We start from the raw sequence: 20,192 nt of genomic DNA, 5'->3' as shown, positions 1-20,192 counted from the left end.
ATTGAAACGCCCAGTCTCTTGCCCAGAGTAGGGGAATTGAGAACCAGAGGACTAGGTTAATGTGAGGGGTGAAAGATTTAATAGGAACCCGAGGGATAAATCCTTTTATACAAAGGGTGGTGGGTGTGTGGAACGAGCTGCCAGAGGAGATAGTTGACATAGTTACTATTGCAACGTTTAAGAAAACATTTAGACAGGTACATGGATAGGATGGGTTTAGAATAATATGGGCCAAACTCGAGCAGATGGGACTAGTGTAGATGTTGGTCGGCGTGGGCAAGTTGTGCCAAAGGGCCTGTTTCCATGCTGCATAACTCTGACTCTAAATGTGAATCCCTGTATTTTGTTTAATGCAAGCAATATAGCTTCATTTACAGAAGACTATCAATCACAACTGTGGCCTTTGTGATTTTATAAACCACTCTAAGGTTCCCCCACTCGGCCTCCTACATTCCAGTGAGTCTGTGCCTTGCCCCATCCAATCTCTAATATGGACACAATATGCTGGAGTAACTCAGCGGGACAGGCAGCATCTCTCTTGAGTGCTATCCTTTCAGTTTATACAATACATGAGTACAATTAAGACACACACACAAGTACAACAGGCAAAGAGAAAACTGCCAGAGCGCAGTATATAGTTTTCAGCATTGTAGCATAGAGGTCCAGTGCCCGAATTAAGGCGAGTTGGAAGATCTGGATGACACCCCAGCTTATTGGGGAACTGCTCATAAGTCCCTGACAACAGAGGGGAAGAAACTGTTCCTAACTTTGGCAATACACACTTTAAAGCTTCTGTGTTTGCTTTAGTTTAGCGGCCAGTGTGGAAACGGGTCCTTCAGCCCAGAGTCCACACCAACCACTGATCCCCCGTGCAGTAGTTCCATGTTATCCCAGTTTTGCATCCTACACACGAGGGGCAATTTACAAAAGCAAATTGACTGACAAACCTGGGCGTCTTTGGAGTGTGGGAGGAAACCCAGAGCACCCGGAGAAAACCCATGGGGTGACAGAGAACGTCCAAACCCAGGTCTCTGGTGCTGTGGACAGTAGGCATACCGCTGTGCCACTGTGCCTTCCCAATGGGAGCTGGTGGAAGAGGGAATGACCAGAGTGAAAAAGGTCTTTGACCATGTTGGCTGCCCGCCCTCCTGAGGAAGCGTGAAGTGTAGGTGGAGACTTCCCACCATCGGCGGAGGTGCGTTTCTAGCCAAAGAGACTGGTCCAATTTGTATGTTTAGTTTAGAGATCTAGCGCAGACACTGGCCCTTCAGCTCACCGAGTCTGAGTCGACCAGCAATCCCTGCACATTAACACTATCCAACACACAGGGATAATTTACACTTATACCAAGCCAATTAACCAACATACCTGTACGTGGGGGGAAACTGAAGATCTCTGAGACAACACACCCGGTCACAGGGAGAACGTACAAACTCCGTACAGACAGCACCCACAGTCGGGATTGAACCCGGGTCTCTTGCGCTGCAAGCGCTGTAAGGCAGCAACTCTACCGCTGCGCACCGATGCCGCCCTTGTGCTTGGCAATTTGTGCTTGTCATTATTGATTAACTCATGCATAAGGTGTCCTCCATAATGTTTGGGACAAAGACCCATCATTTATTTATTTACCTGTGTACCCCACAATTGGAGACTTGTAATAGGAAAAAATCACATGTGGTTAAAGTGGACAATGTCAGATTTTATTAAAGGTCATTAATATATTTTAGTTTCACCATGTAGAAATTACAGCTGTGTTTATACATAGTCCCCCCATTTCAGGGCACCATAGTGTTTGGGACACATGGCTTCACAGACGTTTGTAATTGCTCAGGTGTGTTTAAATGCCTCCTTAATGCCGGTATAAGAGAGCTCTCAGCACCTAGTCTTTCCTTAAGTCTTTCCATCACCTTTGGAAACTTTTATTGATGTTTATTAACATGAGGACCAAAGTTGTGCCAATAAAAGCCAAAGAAGCCATTAAGAGCAAGAATAAAACTGTTGGAGACATCAGCCAAACCTTAGGCTTACCAAAATCAACTGTTTGGAACATCATCAAGAAGAAAGAGAGCTTACTAATCGCAAAGGGACCGGCAGGCCAAGGAAGACCTCCACAGCTGATGACAGAAGAATTCTCTCTAACAAAGAAAAATCCCCAGACACTTGTCCGACAGATCAGAAACACTCTTCAGGCATCAGGTGTGAATTTGTCAATGACCACTGTCCGCAGAAGACTCCATGAACAGAAATACAGAGGCGACACTGCAAGATGCAAACCACTGGTTAGCTGCAAAAATAGGATGGCCAGGTTGCAGTTTGCCAAGAGGTACTTAAAGGAGCAACCACAGTTCTGGAAAAAGGTCTTGTGGACAGATGAGACGAAGATTAACTTTCAGAGTGATGGTAAGAGCAAAGTATGGAGGAGAGAAGGAACTGCCCAAGATCCAAAGCATACCACCTCATCTGTGAAACACGGTGGTGGGGGTGTTATTGCCTGGGCATGTATGGCTGCTGAAGGTACTGGCTCACTTATCTTCATTGATGATACAACTGCTGATGGTAGTGGCATAATGAATTCTGAAGTGCCACTATATATGGCCACTATATATGTGTCTGAATAGATACATCCTATCTGCTCAGGTTCAAACAAATACCTCAAAATTCATTGGCCGGCAGTTCATTCTACAGCAAGACAATAATCCCAAACATACTGCTAAAGCAACAAAGGAGTTTTTCAAAGCTAAAAAAAGTTAATTCTTGAGTGGCCAAGTCAATCACCCAATCGGAACCCAATTGAGCATGCCTTTTATATGTTGAAGAGAAAACTGAAGGGGACTAGCCCCCAAAACAAGCATAAACTAAAGATGGCTGCAATACAGGCCTGGCAGAGCATCACCAGAGAAGACACCCAGCAACTGGTGATGTCCATGAATCGCAGACTTCAAGCAGTGATTGCATGCAAAGGATATGCAACAAAATACTAAATATGACTACTTTCATATACATCACATTGCTGTGTCCCAAACATTATGGTGCCCTGAAATAGGGGGGGACTATGTATAAACACAGCTGTAATTTCTACATGGTGAACCCAAAATGTATAAAAATGGCCTTCATTAAAATCTGACAATGTGCACTTTAACCACAGGTGATTTTTTTTTTTCTAATACAAATTGTGGAGTACAGAGGTAAATATATAAATGATGGGTCTTTGTCCCAAGCATTATGGAGGGCATTGAAGATGTCAGGACTTACATTTAGTGGTGTCTGTCTTTTTCTTTGCAGTTAAGATAATGAAGAAATAAAGATGACATTTAATTTAGAGCCAACCACTAGCTCCAGAGTGACGGTGAATTCTAATTTAACCTACTGCTACAGTGCTCGGATAAGAAGTACTGTGTTGCAAGGCCTGCCCTTCGGAGGGGTTCCTACAGTTCTTGCACTAGATTTTATGTGCTTTTTGGTAAGTGTGCATGTTTTGGATTGGTATGTTAAAAATGTTAAAATAAAATGTAAAAATTGTCAAATTTGTTTTTAAAAAAAAAACAAAAAAAAAAACGATCCATTCAAAAGACACTGCTACTGATCTTGCTCATATCGGTGGACGATACAGGGAATTTCCAATTTGAGGTAGCTGTAAGGGTATTACCACTGACAGCACAACTACTTCAGGCAGGGCCCAGTTACTAGTGTTGTCTGTTCTTGAACATTCTCCTCCCACCCCTGCAATCAGTCTGAAGAAGGGTGCTGACCCGAAACGTCACCTATCCTGATTTCCTGGGATGCTGCCTGACCCGCTGAGTTAGCATTTTGTGTCTTGTAGGTTAGAATGGAGCGGCTGGGCTTGTATACTCTAGAGTTTAGAAGGATGAGAGGTGATCTTATTGAAACATATAAGATTATTTAGGGTTTGGACACACTAGAGGCAGGAAACATGTTAGAAACATAGAAAATAGGTGCAGCAGTAGGCCATTCGGCCCTTCGAGCCTGCACCGCCATTCAATGTGATCATGGCTGATCATCCAACTCAGTATCCTGTACCTGCCTTCTCTCCATACCCCCTGATCCCTTCAGCCACAAGGGCCACATCTAACTCCCTGTTCCCGATGTTGGGAGAGTCCAGAACCGGGGGCCACAGTTTAAGAATAAAGGGTAGGCCATTTAGAACAGAGATGAGGAAATACTTTTTCACCCAAAGTTGTGAGTGTGGATGAGGGCAGTGGAGGCCAATTCTCTGGATGCTTTCAAGAGAGTTAGATAGAGCTCTTAAAGATAGCAGTCGAGGGATATGGAGAGAAGGCAGGAACGGGGTACTGATTGTGGATGATCAGCCCTCGACAACAGAGACACTTACGTAAGAATGCTGTTCATCGATTACAGCTCAGCATTCAACACCATTATACCCTCTAAACTGATCACCAAACTCGGTAACCTGGGCATCGACCCCTCCCTCTGCAACTGGATACTGGACTTTCTAACCAACAGACCCCAGTCTGTTAGGTTAGACAAGCACACCTCTTCAACCCTCACCCTGAACACCGGTGTTCCACAGGGCTGTGTGCTGAGCCCCCTCCTCTACTCCCTCTTCACCTACGACTGCACACCTGAACATGGTACTAACACCATCATCAAGTATGCAGATGATACAACAGTGATTGGCCTCATCAGCAACAACGATGAGTCGGCCTATAGGGAGGAGGTCCAGCTCCTAGCAGCATGATACGCTGACAACAACCTGGCCCTTAACTCCAAGAAGACCAAGGAGCTCATTGTAGACTTCTGGAAGTCTAGGGGTGGCACGCACACCCCCATCCACATCAACGGGACGGAGGTGGAACGTGTTTCCAGCTTCAGGTTCCTGGGGGTCAATATCTCCGATGACCTCTCTTGGACCCACAATACCTCAACTCTGATCAAGAAGGCTCACCAGCGTCTCTTCTTCCTGAGGAGACTGAAGAAGGTCCATCTGTCTCCTCAGATCCTGGTGAACTTCTACCGCTGCACCATCGAGAGCATCCTTACCAACTGTATCACAGTATGGTATGGCAACTGCTCTGTCTCCGACTGGAAAGCACTGCAGAGGGTGGTGAAAATTGCCCAATGCATCACCGGTTCCTCGCTCCCCTCCATTGAGTCTGTCCAAAGCAAGCGTTGTCTGCGGAGGGCGCTCAGCATCGCCAAGGACTGCTCTCATCCCAACCATGGACTGTTTACCCTCCTACCATCCGGGAGGCGCTACAGGTCTCTCCGTTGCCGGACCAGCAGGTCCAGGAACAGCTTCTTCCCTGCGGCTGTCACTCTACTCAACAATGTACCTCGGTGACTGCCAATCACCTCTCCCCCCCCCACCCCCCCCCCCCCCCCCCCCCCCCCCCCCCCCCCCCCCGGACACTCCTCCCACAGGAAAAACACTATGTCTGTATACATGTAAATAGATTTATTTATTGAAATCATATTCTATGTTGCTCTTCCAGGGAGATGCTAACTGCATTTCGTTGTCTCTGTACTGTACACTGACAATGACAATTAAAGTTGAATCTGAATCTGAATGATCACATTGAATGGCTCGAATGGCCGAATGGCCTACTCCTGCACCTATTGTCTATTGTTAATTGGCCTCTGTAAATTGCCCCTAGTAATGAGTGAATGACAAAGTGGGACAACACCGAACGAGTGTCAACCGGTGATCCATGGTCGGCGTAGACCGGTGGCTGGAGGACCTGTTTCCATTCTGTACCTCTAAACTAAACACATGGGGAGGTTACAGCGGCCACTTAGCCACCTAACCTGCAAGTGTACCACTAACCCTTTTCCCCTCTAGCTGTCACTAGCCACTCATCAAAACATAGAAACATAGAAATTAGGTGCAGGAGTAGGCCATTCGGCCCTTCGAGCCTGCACCGCCATTCAATATGATCATGGCTGATCATCCAACTCGGTATCCAGTACCTGCCTTCTCTCCATACCCTCTGATCCCCCTAGCCACAAGGGCCACATCTAACTCCCTCTTAAATATAGCCAATGAACTGGCCTCGACTACCCTCTGTGGCACAGAGTTCCAGAGATTCACCACTCTCTGTCTGAAAAAAGTTCTTCTCATCTCGGTTTTAAAGGATTTCCCCCTTATCCTTAAGCTGTGACCCCTTGTCCTGGACTTCCCCAACATCGGGAGCAATCTTCCTGCATCTAGCTGGCCCCCTCTCCCCTCACCGGTGTCCACCTGTTGCCTACCTCAAACCCACCTCTCTTTTCCAGCTTCCTTCCCCACTACTCCATCACTGAAGAAAGATCCCAGCCCAAAACGTTGCCTGTCCATTCCCTCCACCGATGCTGCCCGACCTGCTGGTTCCTCCAGCACTTTTGTGTTTCTGCTCAAGGTTCGAGCATCTGCAGTTCCTTGCGTCTCCAGCACCTGTTTGAATTTGGTGTGTTCCCTCTCTATCCAAGTAGCAGGCGACACAGACATGTGGCCTGAGACCCCTTGGCCCATGATCCCGCTGCAAGCCCCAGCGATCGCACCATAAAGGTGAGATTGCCCAGAGCAACATTCGTCAGTTTCAGGGTGGTGTTGGTAGAAATCTGCAAGGTAGATGAACGGCTGCTTTTGTCCCTTGCATTTTCACTGTCAATTGTGTTGTGCTAGAACTTCTGCATTTCGTCTTTTCCATTCTATCTCCCCCCCCCCCCCTCCCACCCCACCCCCCCAAATCCCCTGGAGAAAGGGACCACCTGCAGTTTGGAGGCAGGAAAAAAATAACCTCGACTCAAATATAACATTTATCACCTTTATTGCTGATTCTAATCTCCTGCTTCCTTGTGCAGCTGTTCAGGGTGTTAGCGAAGATAAAATAGAATAAATCTCTCCTAGAACTGAAATAACCTTATGGTTTTAATTTATCCATTCATTGATTCCCAAAGCTTCATAAATCCCACATTTACAGTTTAAGTAGTATTTCTGTTTGATTTTTTTTTTTGTCTTTACATTGTTTATATATCAGTAATCCCTTGATGGTTCTCACATTTGCACAAGTGCGGTGTAGATATTGCCTTTTATAATCACATTTCCAGGGTAAATTGCTGGTTGTAGATTGGACAAATAAATGGTAAATAGATTAAGAGCCTGAAGAAGGGTCTTGACCCAAAACCTGGCCTGCTCATTCCATCCTGCCTGACCTGCTGAGTTCCTCCAGCACTCTGTGTTTAATCAAATTCCAGCAACTGCAGACTTTTTCTCCAAAATAAAATGATGAGCTGGGTACATGTACATCAGTGTACAGGTCACGTTTCAGTTCAGGATCCTTCAGACTGATGTCTGAAGAAGTGTCCTGACCCGATATGTCACTTATCTGTATTCTCCAGGGATGCTGCCTGACCTGCTGAGTAACACCAGCACTTTGTGTCCTTTTGTGTAAACTAGTATTGCAGTTCCTTGTTTAAGCACAGAGCAGTACATCACAGTACATCATTAGGCCCACATTGTCTGAACCACACACAATGCCAAGTTAAGCTAATCTCCTCTGCCTGCAGATGACTCTGTTCCCTGGATATCAATGTGCCTATCCAAAACCTCTTAAACGTGGGGATCTGAAAAGTAGGGTTGCCAACTTTCTCACTCCCAAATAAGGGACAAGAGATCAAAATAAGGGCCAAATTCCCGACGGCAATTCATTGGCCGACTCGGCAGTGGCTGGGCGAATGGTAAGTTGGCCTGGGTGCGGGACTTTAAGTGCGACGTCATATGCAAAGTCCGGCACCGCATCCAACTCATGAACCGATGATCGGCCATGAGAAGGAGGGGTGGTGGTGTCGGCGGTAAGCGAAGGTCTGAAGGTCGGACAGCTGGCCGGGCTGCCGACCGACGGGGCCACGGGCGAGGTGCTGCTGCTGCACTCCATGGGCTGCACTACGTCGGGACGGGTGAGGCGGGGCCGGACGCGGCGCTCCGACCCGACAGTCCCCTCGACCCGAGTAGTAGCAGTCAAATACGGGACAAGGGCGGTCCTGTATGGGCCAAACCAATTTAGCCCAATATATGGGATGTCCCAGCTAATACGGGACAGTTGGCAACCCTACTGAAAAGTCAGGAAAAAAGGTAAACAGTTTTTTTTAATAAGGTTGCGAATCTCTTGCAGAGCTTCAGCACCTCTGATCTGAATATTAATCAGAATTGGGGCAAGATTTTTCTAATCAAAATAAAATATCTCCCTCTGTAGGCTTGAAGTGCTAAATGGTCTCCTGTTTTGTAGTGTTCCAAATCAGGTTGCCTACAAATAGAAAACTCCCAGTACTCGTCTTTGAGCCCACAATTTAGCCCAGCAGGTGCAGAAGCGGCTTACCAGAAGGCTGCTGGGGTTAAAGGGTATTAGTTGTAAGGAAAGGTAATGAGAGACATAGACAACGAGGCAGTCAGAACCTTTCTATTTCCCAGGGTGGAAATGTCAAAGATTAGAGAACATACAGTAGCTTTCAGGTGAAATGGGCAAAGTATAAAGGAGATGTGTGGGGCTTTTATTTTTGATACAGAGAATAGTGGGGCCTGGAACACACTGCCAGGGATGATGGTGGAGGCAGATATGATCTGGTGGCGTTTAGGAGACTCTTAGGCAGGGATATGGATCATGTGCAGGCTGGATCACTTGCAGGCTGGAGGAATTAGTTCAATCTTGGCATCCTGCTCGGCATGGACATTATGGGCTGATGGGCCTGTTCCTGTGCTGCACTAATTCAAGTCTGTTTGAAGTAGACTGTGAATAGGTAGCATATTGCAACCCAAGAACAATTATAATAAATAATGCAAGGAGTTATATTGACCCATTGGAAAGTAAAGTTGAGATGAGGACTAAGTGTTTGACTTTTGCCAAATTCAACTCTATTACTGTCCTTGTTTTCCTCTGAATCATTGCTAATATATCTCCATGTCTTTTGTGGTCATCTATATTGACTATACCAGTACTTGCAATTAAAAATTGCTGATGCTGGAAATACTCAGTAGTCCGGCAGCATCTGTGAGTGGACAAACAGTTAGTTTCAGGTCAAAGAGCCTTAGAATTGGGAAGGAGACAAAAGAAGACATGTGGAAGTGTGACCCATCTTACCTGTGCCAGTTCGTTGAAAGGGCTTTCCTACGTCCCACCCCAGAAATATTTGAAAAAAAAGACAGTGCTGGAGTACCTCAGCGGGCCGGGCAGCATCTCTGGAAAACAATTGATCATAAAGGGGTGGGGGAGAAAGCTGGAAGAGAGGAGGGGCAGGACAAAACCTGGTGATTGCAGGTGAAGGTTTCCTTTTTTGTTAGGCAGGTGGTTGGGCAAAGGTCAGAAATGTAAATGCAGATGGTTAAACAAGGCCGAAGAATTGCAAATTGTGAAGCTAGAGGAAGAAATGTAGTCAGAATGGTGGGGAGGAGAAATGGGTACGAGTCCAGGCAGAGGGTGGGAGGAAGGGGGAGGGGGTTTGCTAGCTATCTGGTATTGGAGAATTCTTTGTTCATACTGTTGGGATGCAGGCTACCCCAGTGGAATATGAGGTTCTATTTCTCCAGTTTGCCTTTGGCCTTGCTCTGGCAATGGAGGAGGCAGACAAAATCAACTGGTTACGGTCGTGTAGGGGGAATGCCTATGATTGGGTAGCACCAGGGTGACCAGAAGGGTAAGCTGGATTATTTGGTCGATTAGTAAATGGGAGCAGTTGGAGAGTGAGAACATGGACAAAATAATGCAGGAGTTGTGAAATATAGTGCAGGTGGACACGCCCAGCAGGCCATGCTAGCACGCACTCTGTACCGGAGGGGTAGGAGAAAGGATGGCGAGGGGGATGGGGGAGTGTGGAACGAACAGTATCACAGATGGACAACCAATACAGACAGAAGTCAAATTACCGGAGGTAGACACAAAATGCTGGAGTAACCCAGCGGGACAGGCAGCATCTCTGGAGAGAAGGAATGGGTGACGTTTCGGGTCGAGACCCTTCTTCAGACTGAGTTACTACAGCATTTTGTGTCTATCTTCGGTTTAAACCAGCATCTGCAGTTCCTTCCTACACATTTTACCTGAAGTAGAATGCAATATTAAGAACAGAAAGCTGCCTGGGATGAAGACATGCTATTCCTAAAGCTTGTGTTGGGCCTAGTAATAGTTCATGAAGCCACAGACCCATAGGTCAGAGTTGGCTGAAGAATTACAATGGTAGCCACTAGAATGTTCAGGCTTCCCATTGTGGGTTTAGTTTAGAGATACAACACGGAAACGGGACCTTCAGCCCACCGAGTCCGCTCCGACCAGCGATCCCCTTACACTCACAATTTTCCTTGTGTTTGTAGGATATTGTAAAAAAAATTTACCAAGCCAATTAATCTACAAAATTGTACGTCTTTTGGAGTGTGGAAGGAAACTGGAGATCCCGGAAAAAAACGGGAGAACGTACAAACACAGTACGGACAGCATCCGTAGTCAGGATCGAACCTGGGTCTCTGATGCTGTAAGGCAGCAACTCTACCGCTGCGTCACCCAACATAATTGAACATGGGTGCTCTGCAAAGCGTTTGGCTTCTCCCAGTGTAGAGGAGAGCACATTGAGAACAGCGAATGTAAAACACAGAGTAGAGGAAGTGAAGTGAATCGATGCTTCATCTTGAAGGGTTGCCTGGGTCCCTGGATGGTGTGACGGGACGAGGTGAAAGGGCAAGTGTCACACCTGCGGTTACAAGTCAAAGAGCTGCAATAAGTGGTGTGGTTGGTGGGAACGGAAGCGTGGACCATGGAACAGTCCCTGCAAGAGGCTGAAGGGGAAAGAGGAGATATCTGATGGTGGACTCTATTTTAGGTGACGGAAATGATCCATTGAATGCAATGCCTGGTGGGGTGGAAGGTGAGGACTAGGGCAGCTCTATCCTTGGATAGACACCAAATGCTGGAGTAATGACCCTGTCCCACTTGGGGAAACCTCTGGAGACTTTGCGCCCCACCCAAGGTTTCCGTGCGGTTCCCAGAGGTCTTTGTCAGTCTCCCTACCTGCTTCCACTACCTGCCACCTCCGGCAACCACCTGCAACCTCCGAGAACCGCACGGAAACCTTGGGTGGGGCGCAAAGTCTCCAGAGGTTTCCGTTCAGGTTTCCTAAGTGGGACAGGGGCATTACTCGGCGGGTCGGGCAGCATCTCTGGAGAAAAATGATGGCCGGCCTTGCAGGTTAGATTCCTTCTTCAGACTGAAAGTAAGGAGGGGTTGGGCTGGATGTAGGAAAAGGCCAGAACGAATCGGGGCCAGAAACAAGTGACCCAGGGAGGGTGGAACTCGTAATGGCTGGAGAAGAGGTGATCGCGAAGGGATACAGGGAAGCGAACGGAGGAACTATCCTGCCAATGAATTCCACAGATTCACTAATCTGTGGAATTCTGAGGCTGTGCCCTCTGGTCCTAGACTCTAACAAGAGTGGAAAGGTCGTCTCCACATCCACTCACTCCAGGCCTTTCAATATTCAGTAAGTTTCAATGAGGTCCCCCCACCCCCACCCATCATCCTCCTGAACTCCAGTGAGTACAGGCCCATTGCCGTCAAATGCTCTCATCCGTCAAACGTTCTGCCAGGATGTGAAGGTGCAATCAGTCTGGGAAGGGTCCCGATGAAGGGAAACGTTGCCTATCCATTCCCTCCACTGATGCTGCCTGGCCTATTGAGATCCTCTGGCACGTTACTTGTATGGTACATATCTCAGTAACACAATTTAAAACTAGCACAATCGTTGAATGTAGAATGGACAATGTGTTGAATGTTAGACATTAGCTAAGTTCTCATCTTGTTTTTATTTTTATTTTAGGTGCTCTTGTTTGTGTTCTCAATTTTGCGGAAAGTAGCCTGGGATTATGGGCGTCTCGCACTGGTGTCGGATTCTGAGAGGTAACAACATGCACCCGTGTTACGCTTTCTGTTACTATTGGCATGTGTTGAAGGATAACAGTACTTCCCAACCTTTTACATGTTGTTTTAAATGTTTTATAATGTTGAACATGGTTCTCTATTCCTTCAGTCGCCCAGAAAAAGACTGATCTGCAGATTGTGTGCATGTTTGTCTGAGAGAGGTGATGGATGTTTCTGATTTCACTTCAAGATAAACGGACTATAAATAAATAAATAAGCGGAAAATAAATTAATTAATAGAAGGATTAGGTGATGTTTCGTGTTCTTCAGACAGAAAGATAGATGTGGCCGGGGGGGGGGGGGGGGGGGGGGGATGTGAAGAGTAGAACTAGTTGGATGACTAGGGTGGGGAGGGAATGCAGGAGTTACTTGAAATTAGAGGAGTCAATATTCTTACCGGCAGGTGTGATTTTGTGCCGTCTTGTTGCGGCTATCCCACTTGCAGCAACAGGTTCTGTGCATCCAACCCAAATCTGTTATAATTTAAAAAAATAATTTAGTAGGTGACCCCTTCACTATTATAAACTAATTCAAACTGTTCCCTACTTTAGACAAACTGTTCTTCAACCCCTGGTTCATTGGTGAATCTAGGATGCCTTTAAGATGATTCTATCACTCCTGATGTCCCCCAAAAGTGACTGCTGATGGGATCTGGTCATTGCTCTACACACAAAGTCTTTTTTTTCCCATTGTCACGTGAGATACAAGCCAAAAATCTGGAATAATTCCACTTGGAAAGCTCACCTCTCATTCATTTGTCTGGCCTACCACCATTCTGGGTGAGGTCAAGTAATATGATTTATTCTTCAATAGGTCTGTACTAACATTTAGAAGTTGTAAGGGGGGGGGGGGGGGGGAGCTAGACTTGAACATAGAGCAGTACAACACAGGGTGGCTTCCCCCTGACCATCCAGGTACAGAAATCTGAATGGCTGATTCCTGTGCTGTATGACTTCATATCTCAGTCTGGCTCCAAGCTCCGGTGCTGGCTCAAAGGGCCGAATGGCCTACTCCTGCGCCTATTTTCTATGTTTCTATTCTGTGTAGGGCCTAGCAACGGCTAGTTTTCTGAAGAATGGACTGGAGTAGCTCCGCAGGTCAGGCAGCATCTCTAGAGGGCGTGGACAGACAACGTTTCAGGTCAGGACCCGTCGTCACTGTGAAGAAGGGTCCCGGCTCGAAACGTCGCCCATCAATTCCTTTGTCGCCTGCTGTCCAACCCGCTGAGTACCCCCAGCATCTGCAGTTCCTTGTGGTGTTTGTTTTGATGAATGTGCCGGACACAGAATTTTCAAAACCTCATTGGATCACCACGAGAGAAGTTCATCGGGCGTCAGTGTGATGTGCTCCAGTTGTTGATGTTCATAAAAAGCAATTGCCTGGAGCATCATGTTGATCTCTCACTTTGGATTGGGGCTGGTGTAGGGTTGTGTTCGTGGAAATGATCTTGTGCTGCTTGTTTGTGTGGAAGCAGACATTATCTTTAGAGGCCTCTTACAATAATCTCCAATTTGCCGAACTGTTGATGCTGGTAGACCATTTTCATGGACTTCATTAGAGGGACACAAAGACAAGAAGCCCTCACACACCTTATTTTAAGTTCTTCTACTGGCTTTTCAGGTAAAGTTGGATTTTTTTCATTCAGTCTGTGTTTTTAAGGCCTCTCTTTTACATTCTCTAGAAAGAGACGTGGGAAACTACGAGCGGAAGAGCGGGAATAGTATGTTTGAGGTTTATTTTTTCCATTTTAGTTCTCTCCCGTGGTCTGTGATAATATTAACCACTTTTTCATTTACGTGCTCTCTGGGTTGAATTGGTACTAATGGTTCTTCAGTAAGGGTGCTACTGGTGTGTAATAAAACTCTGGCTAGTGCACTGTATGGATTCTATATTCTATAATATAACTGCGTCTCCATCAGCGCTTGCTGTCCAGTGCCCATGTGAGAAGCTGCAGTAGGTTTACCCCCCTGATGTCCAAACCTAAATATGACTTGTATTGGAATACGTCACGTGCATTGCAATGGGACGTTAGCAAGCACTGCTTGCTTCCTGCCCACAACTCCAGCAGTCGTCTACTGGATACTTCAATGTAACAAATCTCAAAAGTACCTTGCAGTAAAGAGGGAATCGATTGGTGGTGGTGGGGGGGGGTGAAGGGTGCCGAGCTTGTTTTCTGATTCATTGCATAATCCTGGCTCAGTACGGTACACCAACAAGCTCCTCACAAGGTGCACGCATTGCATGGCTGCCTCCTGGTATTAAAACATGTTTAAGTGATCTCGGTCGGTGATGTTCACTTGGGCTTCCTGCAGTTTAACAGCGAGAGTGTGGATGAGTTGCTGAACACAAGTGCATTCGTGTGATTTGCTACGTTCAGCCATCTCGGCGAAGAACTTCAAATCATTCTCTCCTGGGTACAACATTCCAGCAGTAAAATGAGGTGGTGTCATCCTCAATGTAAATTGCCTCAGTGCTAGGGACCCGGGTGTGATCGTATCTGCCTCAACCACCACCTCTGGCAGCTTGTTCCATAAACCCACCAGCCTCTGTGGCAATATTGGTTGAAGGATGACCCATCGGCTGTACGAAAGCTGGCATCTTTAATAATTTGTCTGAAAGAGCGGACCTCTGGTGCAGCAGCCCTTCGGAGCAGTACTGAAAATTATGGGTTTGGGGAACTCGTAATCCTATTGATTTAATAAGTCGCATTGCTACCACTGAGGCAAAATTTATCAATCAAGTATCAATTGGTCAGAGACAACAATTGAAATTGAATGGTCTGCTCGGAGATTGGAAATACGATGACATTTGGAGCTTTGGATATTGCAGCAAACTCTTCCAGTATCACCAGCCCTTGGACTGCAGGATGTTCCTTGTTTGGAAGCACCATCTGAACATCACCCTTTCTTCCCATTTTTCCTCTCTTGAATGATGACTATTTGCAATGGTCCATGACTCTTGGGATCGTAACCACTATCTAACCTCTGTCTCTTCCCTTGCAAATTGCACATGTTGGCAGCAGATGAGCTACTGCAGTTGGTGATTGGTAAAGTGATTCCGTGTTGATGTGACATTATCTGGAGTGTCAGCAGGTCTCGTTTCTTTAGCAACAGCACCCCAGCAACAGGGAGCCAGTACTGATATGTTCACTGCAGTTCACGTTCACATTGTATTTGAGGTGACAAAGCAATTAATTCTTCAGCACTTCACGGCAAAAACATTTCGCTACCAAAACACGATATAATTAGTGGCACCATTATTATTTGTGTCAAAATCACTCAACAAAGGATGCGCAAGTCACTGCTTGCAAGCAGACAGCAGTTGAATTGCACTCTTTGACGTTTGGCAATGCCGCTGAAGCAAAAGATGGTGTTGGAAGATCTCAGCGGGGCAGGCTGTATCTGTGGAGGGAATGGACCGACAATATTTTGGGTTGAGGCCCTTCAGACTGATGAAGTAGGGGGGTGAAAGTTGGAAAACAAAGTCTGGGAAATGAGAGGGTTTGCTTGGTGGAGTAAGTGACAAAGGCTAAATGTGAAAAAGAAAAAAAGACCGTTGGATGAGGAGTGAAATGTCGAACCAGCGGAAGGGATATGGGTGGGAGGGGATAGTGGTGGGAGGTGGACAGAAAATGGGGACTCGGAAATGGGAGATGAGTGTACTGAGCGGAAAAGAGCAGGGTGATTAAGTTGGTGGGAGATCGTGTTTACAAATTGCTCAAACTGGGGTGGGAGAGGGGCAAGGAGAAGAGGTGAGGGGTTGGTGAGTTATTACTTAAAATTGGAGAGATGAATGTCCACAACTATTGGGTTGAAAGCTACCCAAACGGGAGATGAAGGGCTGTACCTGGGAATGGAGGAGGCCCAGGACAGAGACGTCAGTGTGGGAATGGGAGGGGAATTAAAGTGGTTTGCAGCTGGGAGATCTAGTATCCCTGATGGAGAAACAGTTGCTTGGTCTCTTGGAGGCCTGGATAGAGCTTGGATAGAGTGGATGTGGAAAGGATGTTTCCACTAGTGGGAGAGTCTGGGACTAGATGTCATAGCCTCGGAATTAAAGGGCGCTCACTTAGGAAGTAATTCCGAGGGTGGTGCATCTGTGGAATCCTTTGCCACAGAGGGCTGTGGAGGCAAAATCAGTGGACATTTTTAAGGCAAAGATATGTAGAATCTTGATTAGTACAGGCGTCAGGGGAGAAGGCAGGGGAATGGGGTTAGGAGGGAGCGTTAGATCAGCCATGATTGAATGGCAGAGCAAACGTGATGGGCCAAATGGCCTAATTCTAGTCCTATCACATGACCTTATGAGGCTACATCAGGATCACCGAATGCACACGAACCATTGAAGCAAATCCTAGTTCAGGCATAAAAGCCACTTGGAGCCCTGCTGCACTGTGTTAATGCCACTGATGCTAGCTTACTGAGTATTAGTGGAGTGATTGTGTGCTGATGACTGCCTCTACTCTTGTTTTGTCCCTCAGTGTGGCTTCGGCTTTGCATTCGGAGAACCATGACCGATATGAGCGCCTGACCTCCGTGTCAAGCTCAGTTGACTATGATCAGAGGGATAATGTGAGTAACGTTGCCTTTGCTTTCTGGATCAGAATTACATTTACAGAAGAAATGCATTTTATCTTTTATTGTAAAGGTGAATTTTATTCCAGCCAAGTGAGAAAGATTTTGCTAAGTACACTAAAGAGAAGAACAACATTGGTATACGTCCAAGGATCCTTGAAGATGTTAGCACAGTTAAGATGGTAAGGAGGCTGAGGGCAACGTAACCAGTTATACAAGGTATAGATAACCAGATGGGGTTCGTCAGCCTGGGAAGGCATTCCATCTAGGAGAGAGGAAACTCTGATCTAAAACCTCCACTGCCGTGTGGCCATATCCAATCATGGAAAAGGCTCCAGGAGTAAACCTCAAGAAAATCTGGAGTCGGAGCTCCTAAGGCGGTTCGTCGATGTCTACAACCTCGCTCTGGCAGCTCCTGCGATGGCGCTGGTGCCAAACTGTAATGGCCCTGCTGTTCCTTTGGATCGATCAGCGATGTGGAGAGGTGGGGGGAGACGTGCTGCATGGCCAACTGCTTGTCCTCCGTATGACATCGCCCAGGCTTGCATCCGACCAGGATGCATCACCCATGGTCAGCCATGACCGAGGGGGGCCCACAAAATAGCCAACACACATTTCCAACAGTACAAAGTCTAAAACTAGAGAGCGTAGGTTTATCAGTGTAGCAATGGAGTGGAATTAGTATAGATAAGCTTAATGGTTGACTCTGTGGCCAAAAGACCTAACTGTGCTGTCCAGTGTGGTACGAATCTCTGACGTACAAATATGCCAGGTAGTACAAAGAGAAACATACCAAAATGCAGAATATCGTGTTCTGGCATGGCAATTACAGAGGAAAAAGCCCAATGCCCGCAATGGGGTAAGTTGAAAGATCGGGACTACACCCTTAGCTTGTGAGAGGACTCTTGAGTAGTCCGATAATAGCGAGGATGAAGCTGTTCCTGAATCTGATTGAATGTGCTTTTACGCCTTGATCTTCTGCCTGATGAGAGAGAACACTTGAACAGCTTCGGCACAGAAGCTGAATGGCCTATTTTTATGCTGCTTGAGTCTGGCACTACCACATTGAGCCGGCGCCGTGGCACAGCGGTAGACTTGCTGCCTCGCAACGCCAGAGACCAGGGTTCCATCCTGACTACGGGCGCTTGTCTACACGGAGCTTGTACGTTCTCCCCATGACCTGCGTGGGTTTTCTCCAGGATCTCCGGTTTCCTCCCACACTCCAAATACTTAACAGGTTTGTAAGTTAATTAGCTTGGTGTGATTGTAAATTGTCCATAGTGTTAATGTGCGGGGATCGCTGTTCGGCGCGGACTCGGTGTATCTCGGTGTTTCTCCGCTGTATCTAGAAGATAAACCCCTCGTTCCAGATAATGACCTTGACCTTGACGTGAGACTACGTCCAAGTACTGCCGACTGTTCTTTTTGCAACACGTTAATTTGAAAAAATTCATCGGTATTCTTTTCAAAACATAATAGAGGTGTATTGCTGGGTCATTGCATTCCATTATTTAACCCAAGGGCAAGATGCCGACTTGATCAAGTAAAGCCCATATTCTTTTTATAGATTTACAAAGGTTGCCAAATGTACCATCTGCAATCACGTTTTGTTTTACAAGAGTACAAAGATTAATCTGGTATTATGTAGGTACATTGTTGATCAGTACTTCAAGGACAGAACATGAAAGGAGACGGAATATTTGTCAATGTTACTGTTAATTTGTGTTGTTCAGTACTATATACTGGAAGTGACTGAGGCTTGTGTATCTTAAACCATAAGGGTAATTAAAGAGGAAGCTACATTTTTTGTCAGTCAGTCATACAGCATGGAAATAGACCCTTTTGCCCACACTTGCCCACGCAGACTCACATGCCCCATCTACACTGGTCCCACCTGCCTGCGTTTGGCCCATATCCCTCTAAACCTATCCTATCCATGTACTTGTTGAAATGCTGCTTGAACATTGCGATATGTTGAAAGATCAAAGAATTGAGGGAATTGACATGAAAGAGAAGACCTAGGACAGATCAGCAATGAATTACACGGAACGGCTTTGTTCTGATGTAGAGACAAGGAACTGCAGATGCTGGTTAATACACAACTGGACACAAACTGCCGGAGTAACTCAGCATCCCTGGAGAACATAGATAGGTGACGTTTCAGGTCAGAAACCCCCATCAAATTTAAATAATTTTGCCAATGCATATTAAAATGATGGAAAACTTGTTTTAATCTGAGACAGCCTGGAGTTGAGGTTTGACGACTGGTCCTGACCGAAAATGTTCTTTAAGGATGTTGCTGGACCCGCTCATTGACTCCAGCATTTTGTCTTTCATAGAGTGATACTGTGGAATCAGGCCTTACCGGCCAATAATATCCCAGCCACACCTGCCCGCGCTTGGTCCATATCCTTCCAAACCTGTCTTATCCATGTACCTGTCCAACTGTTTCTTAAACGTTAGGATAGTCCCTGCCTCAACCACCTACTCTGGCAGCTTGTTCAATGCACCCACCATCCTTTGTGTGAAAATGTTACCACTCAGATCCTATTAAATCTTTTCCCCTTGACCTTAAACTTATGTCCTCTGGGTCCTCGATTCACCTACTGTGAGCAAGAGACTGTGCATCCACCCGATCTATTCCTCAAATGATTTTACACATGATTTCCTTGTAAACTGACATCTGCAGTGCCTTCTTTCTACAGCCTGAAGTTGTCAATACAGCTGTCTGTCAAGATGATGGAAACTTAGCTTTAAGTGCTTTCAAAAGAGAGCTGGATAAACGTTAGTGAAATAATTTGCAGGGCTGGGAGGAAAGAGTTGGGGAGTGGGTTTGACAGGATTGTGCTCCTTAGAATAGGGACTGGCCAGTGGCTTCCTGCAGGAAGAGGCCCTTCGGCCCACAATGTCTGTGACCAACATGGTGCCATGTTAAAGTAAACTCAACTACCTGCTCGTGATCCTTATGGAGTTAGCCTCTTCTGATCATATTTGGCCCATATCCCTTTAAACCACACAGAACAATATAGTACTGTATAGGAACTGGCTGTACTCAATGTCCATGCTGAACATGATGGCAAGTTAAACTAAACTCCTCTGCCTGAACATGATCCATTCCCTGCATGTCCATGTGCCTATCTCCAAAGCATCTTAACTGCCACGATCGTATCTGCCTCCACCACTGCCCCTGGCAGAGTGTTCCAGGCCCCCTGTGTACAAATATCTGCCCCATACAACTCCTTTAAACTTTGCCCCTCCCAACAGATCATCAGAAAAATCAATCTGGTTCACCCACGTCCTTCAAGGAGTATAGAACAGTACAGCACAGAACAGACCCATCGGCCCACAATATCCAGGACAAACATGATGCTAGTTAAACGAACCTCCTCTGCCTGCATGTGATCCATATCCCTCCTTTCCCTGCATGTCCATGTGCAGCTGCAAACCTCGTAAACAACGCTATCTTATCTGCCTCGCCTGATTACCACACCTGACAGCGCATTCCAGGCAAGCACCACTTTCCATTCTGTGAAAATAACTTGTTCCATTACACTTTGCCCTCTCACTGATAAGCTATACCCTCTAGTCCTTGACGTTTGTACCCTGGGTAAAGCTTCTGACTGGCTACCCCATCTATGCCTCTCATCTACCCTATCTATGCCTCTCATAATACTATATACTTCGATCAGGCCTCCCTGCAACCTCC

At 46.4% G+C, this 20,192-nt stretch overlaps 1 protein-coding gene across 3 annotated transcripts in view; it reads left to right on the top strand.

Annotated features, from left to right (window-relative positions):
• The window catches only part of LOC116973009 (CSC1-like protein 2), a 135,763-nt gene that overhangs the window by 53,477 nt on the left and 62,094 nt on the right, over positions 1-20,192 (top strand). For 2 of the 3 annotated variants that reach the window (XM_033020643.1, XM_033020641.1), the window contains exons 2-5: positions 3,283-3,460; positions 11,812-11,891; positions 13,594-13,632; positions 16,393-16,483. In XM_033020643.1, coding sequence (XP_032876534.1) covers positions 3,305-3,460; positions 11,812-11,891; positions 13,594-13,632; positions 16,393-16,483 — 366 coding nt within the window. In that variant the 5' untranslated portion in view covers positions 3,283-3,304. The remainder of the gene's footprint in view (positions 1-3,282; positions 3,461-11,811; positions 11,892-13,593; positions 13,633-16,392; positions 16,484-20,192) is intronic. The other variant, XM_033020642.1, reaches the window with a different exon arrangement.

Source organism: Amblyraja radiata, chromosome 5 (assembly GCF_010909765.2).
Source record: "Amblyraja radiata isolate CabotCenter1 chromosome 5, sAmbRad1.1.pri, whole genome shotgun sequence".
In the NCBI taxonomy this organism is placed as follows: Eukaryota; Metazoa; Chordata; class Chondrichthyes; order Rajiformes; family Rajidae; genus Amblyraja; species Amblyraja radiata.
Note: the sequence above shows the minus strand (reverse complement) of the source record. Positions and strands in the feature narration are given on the sequence as shown.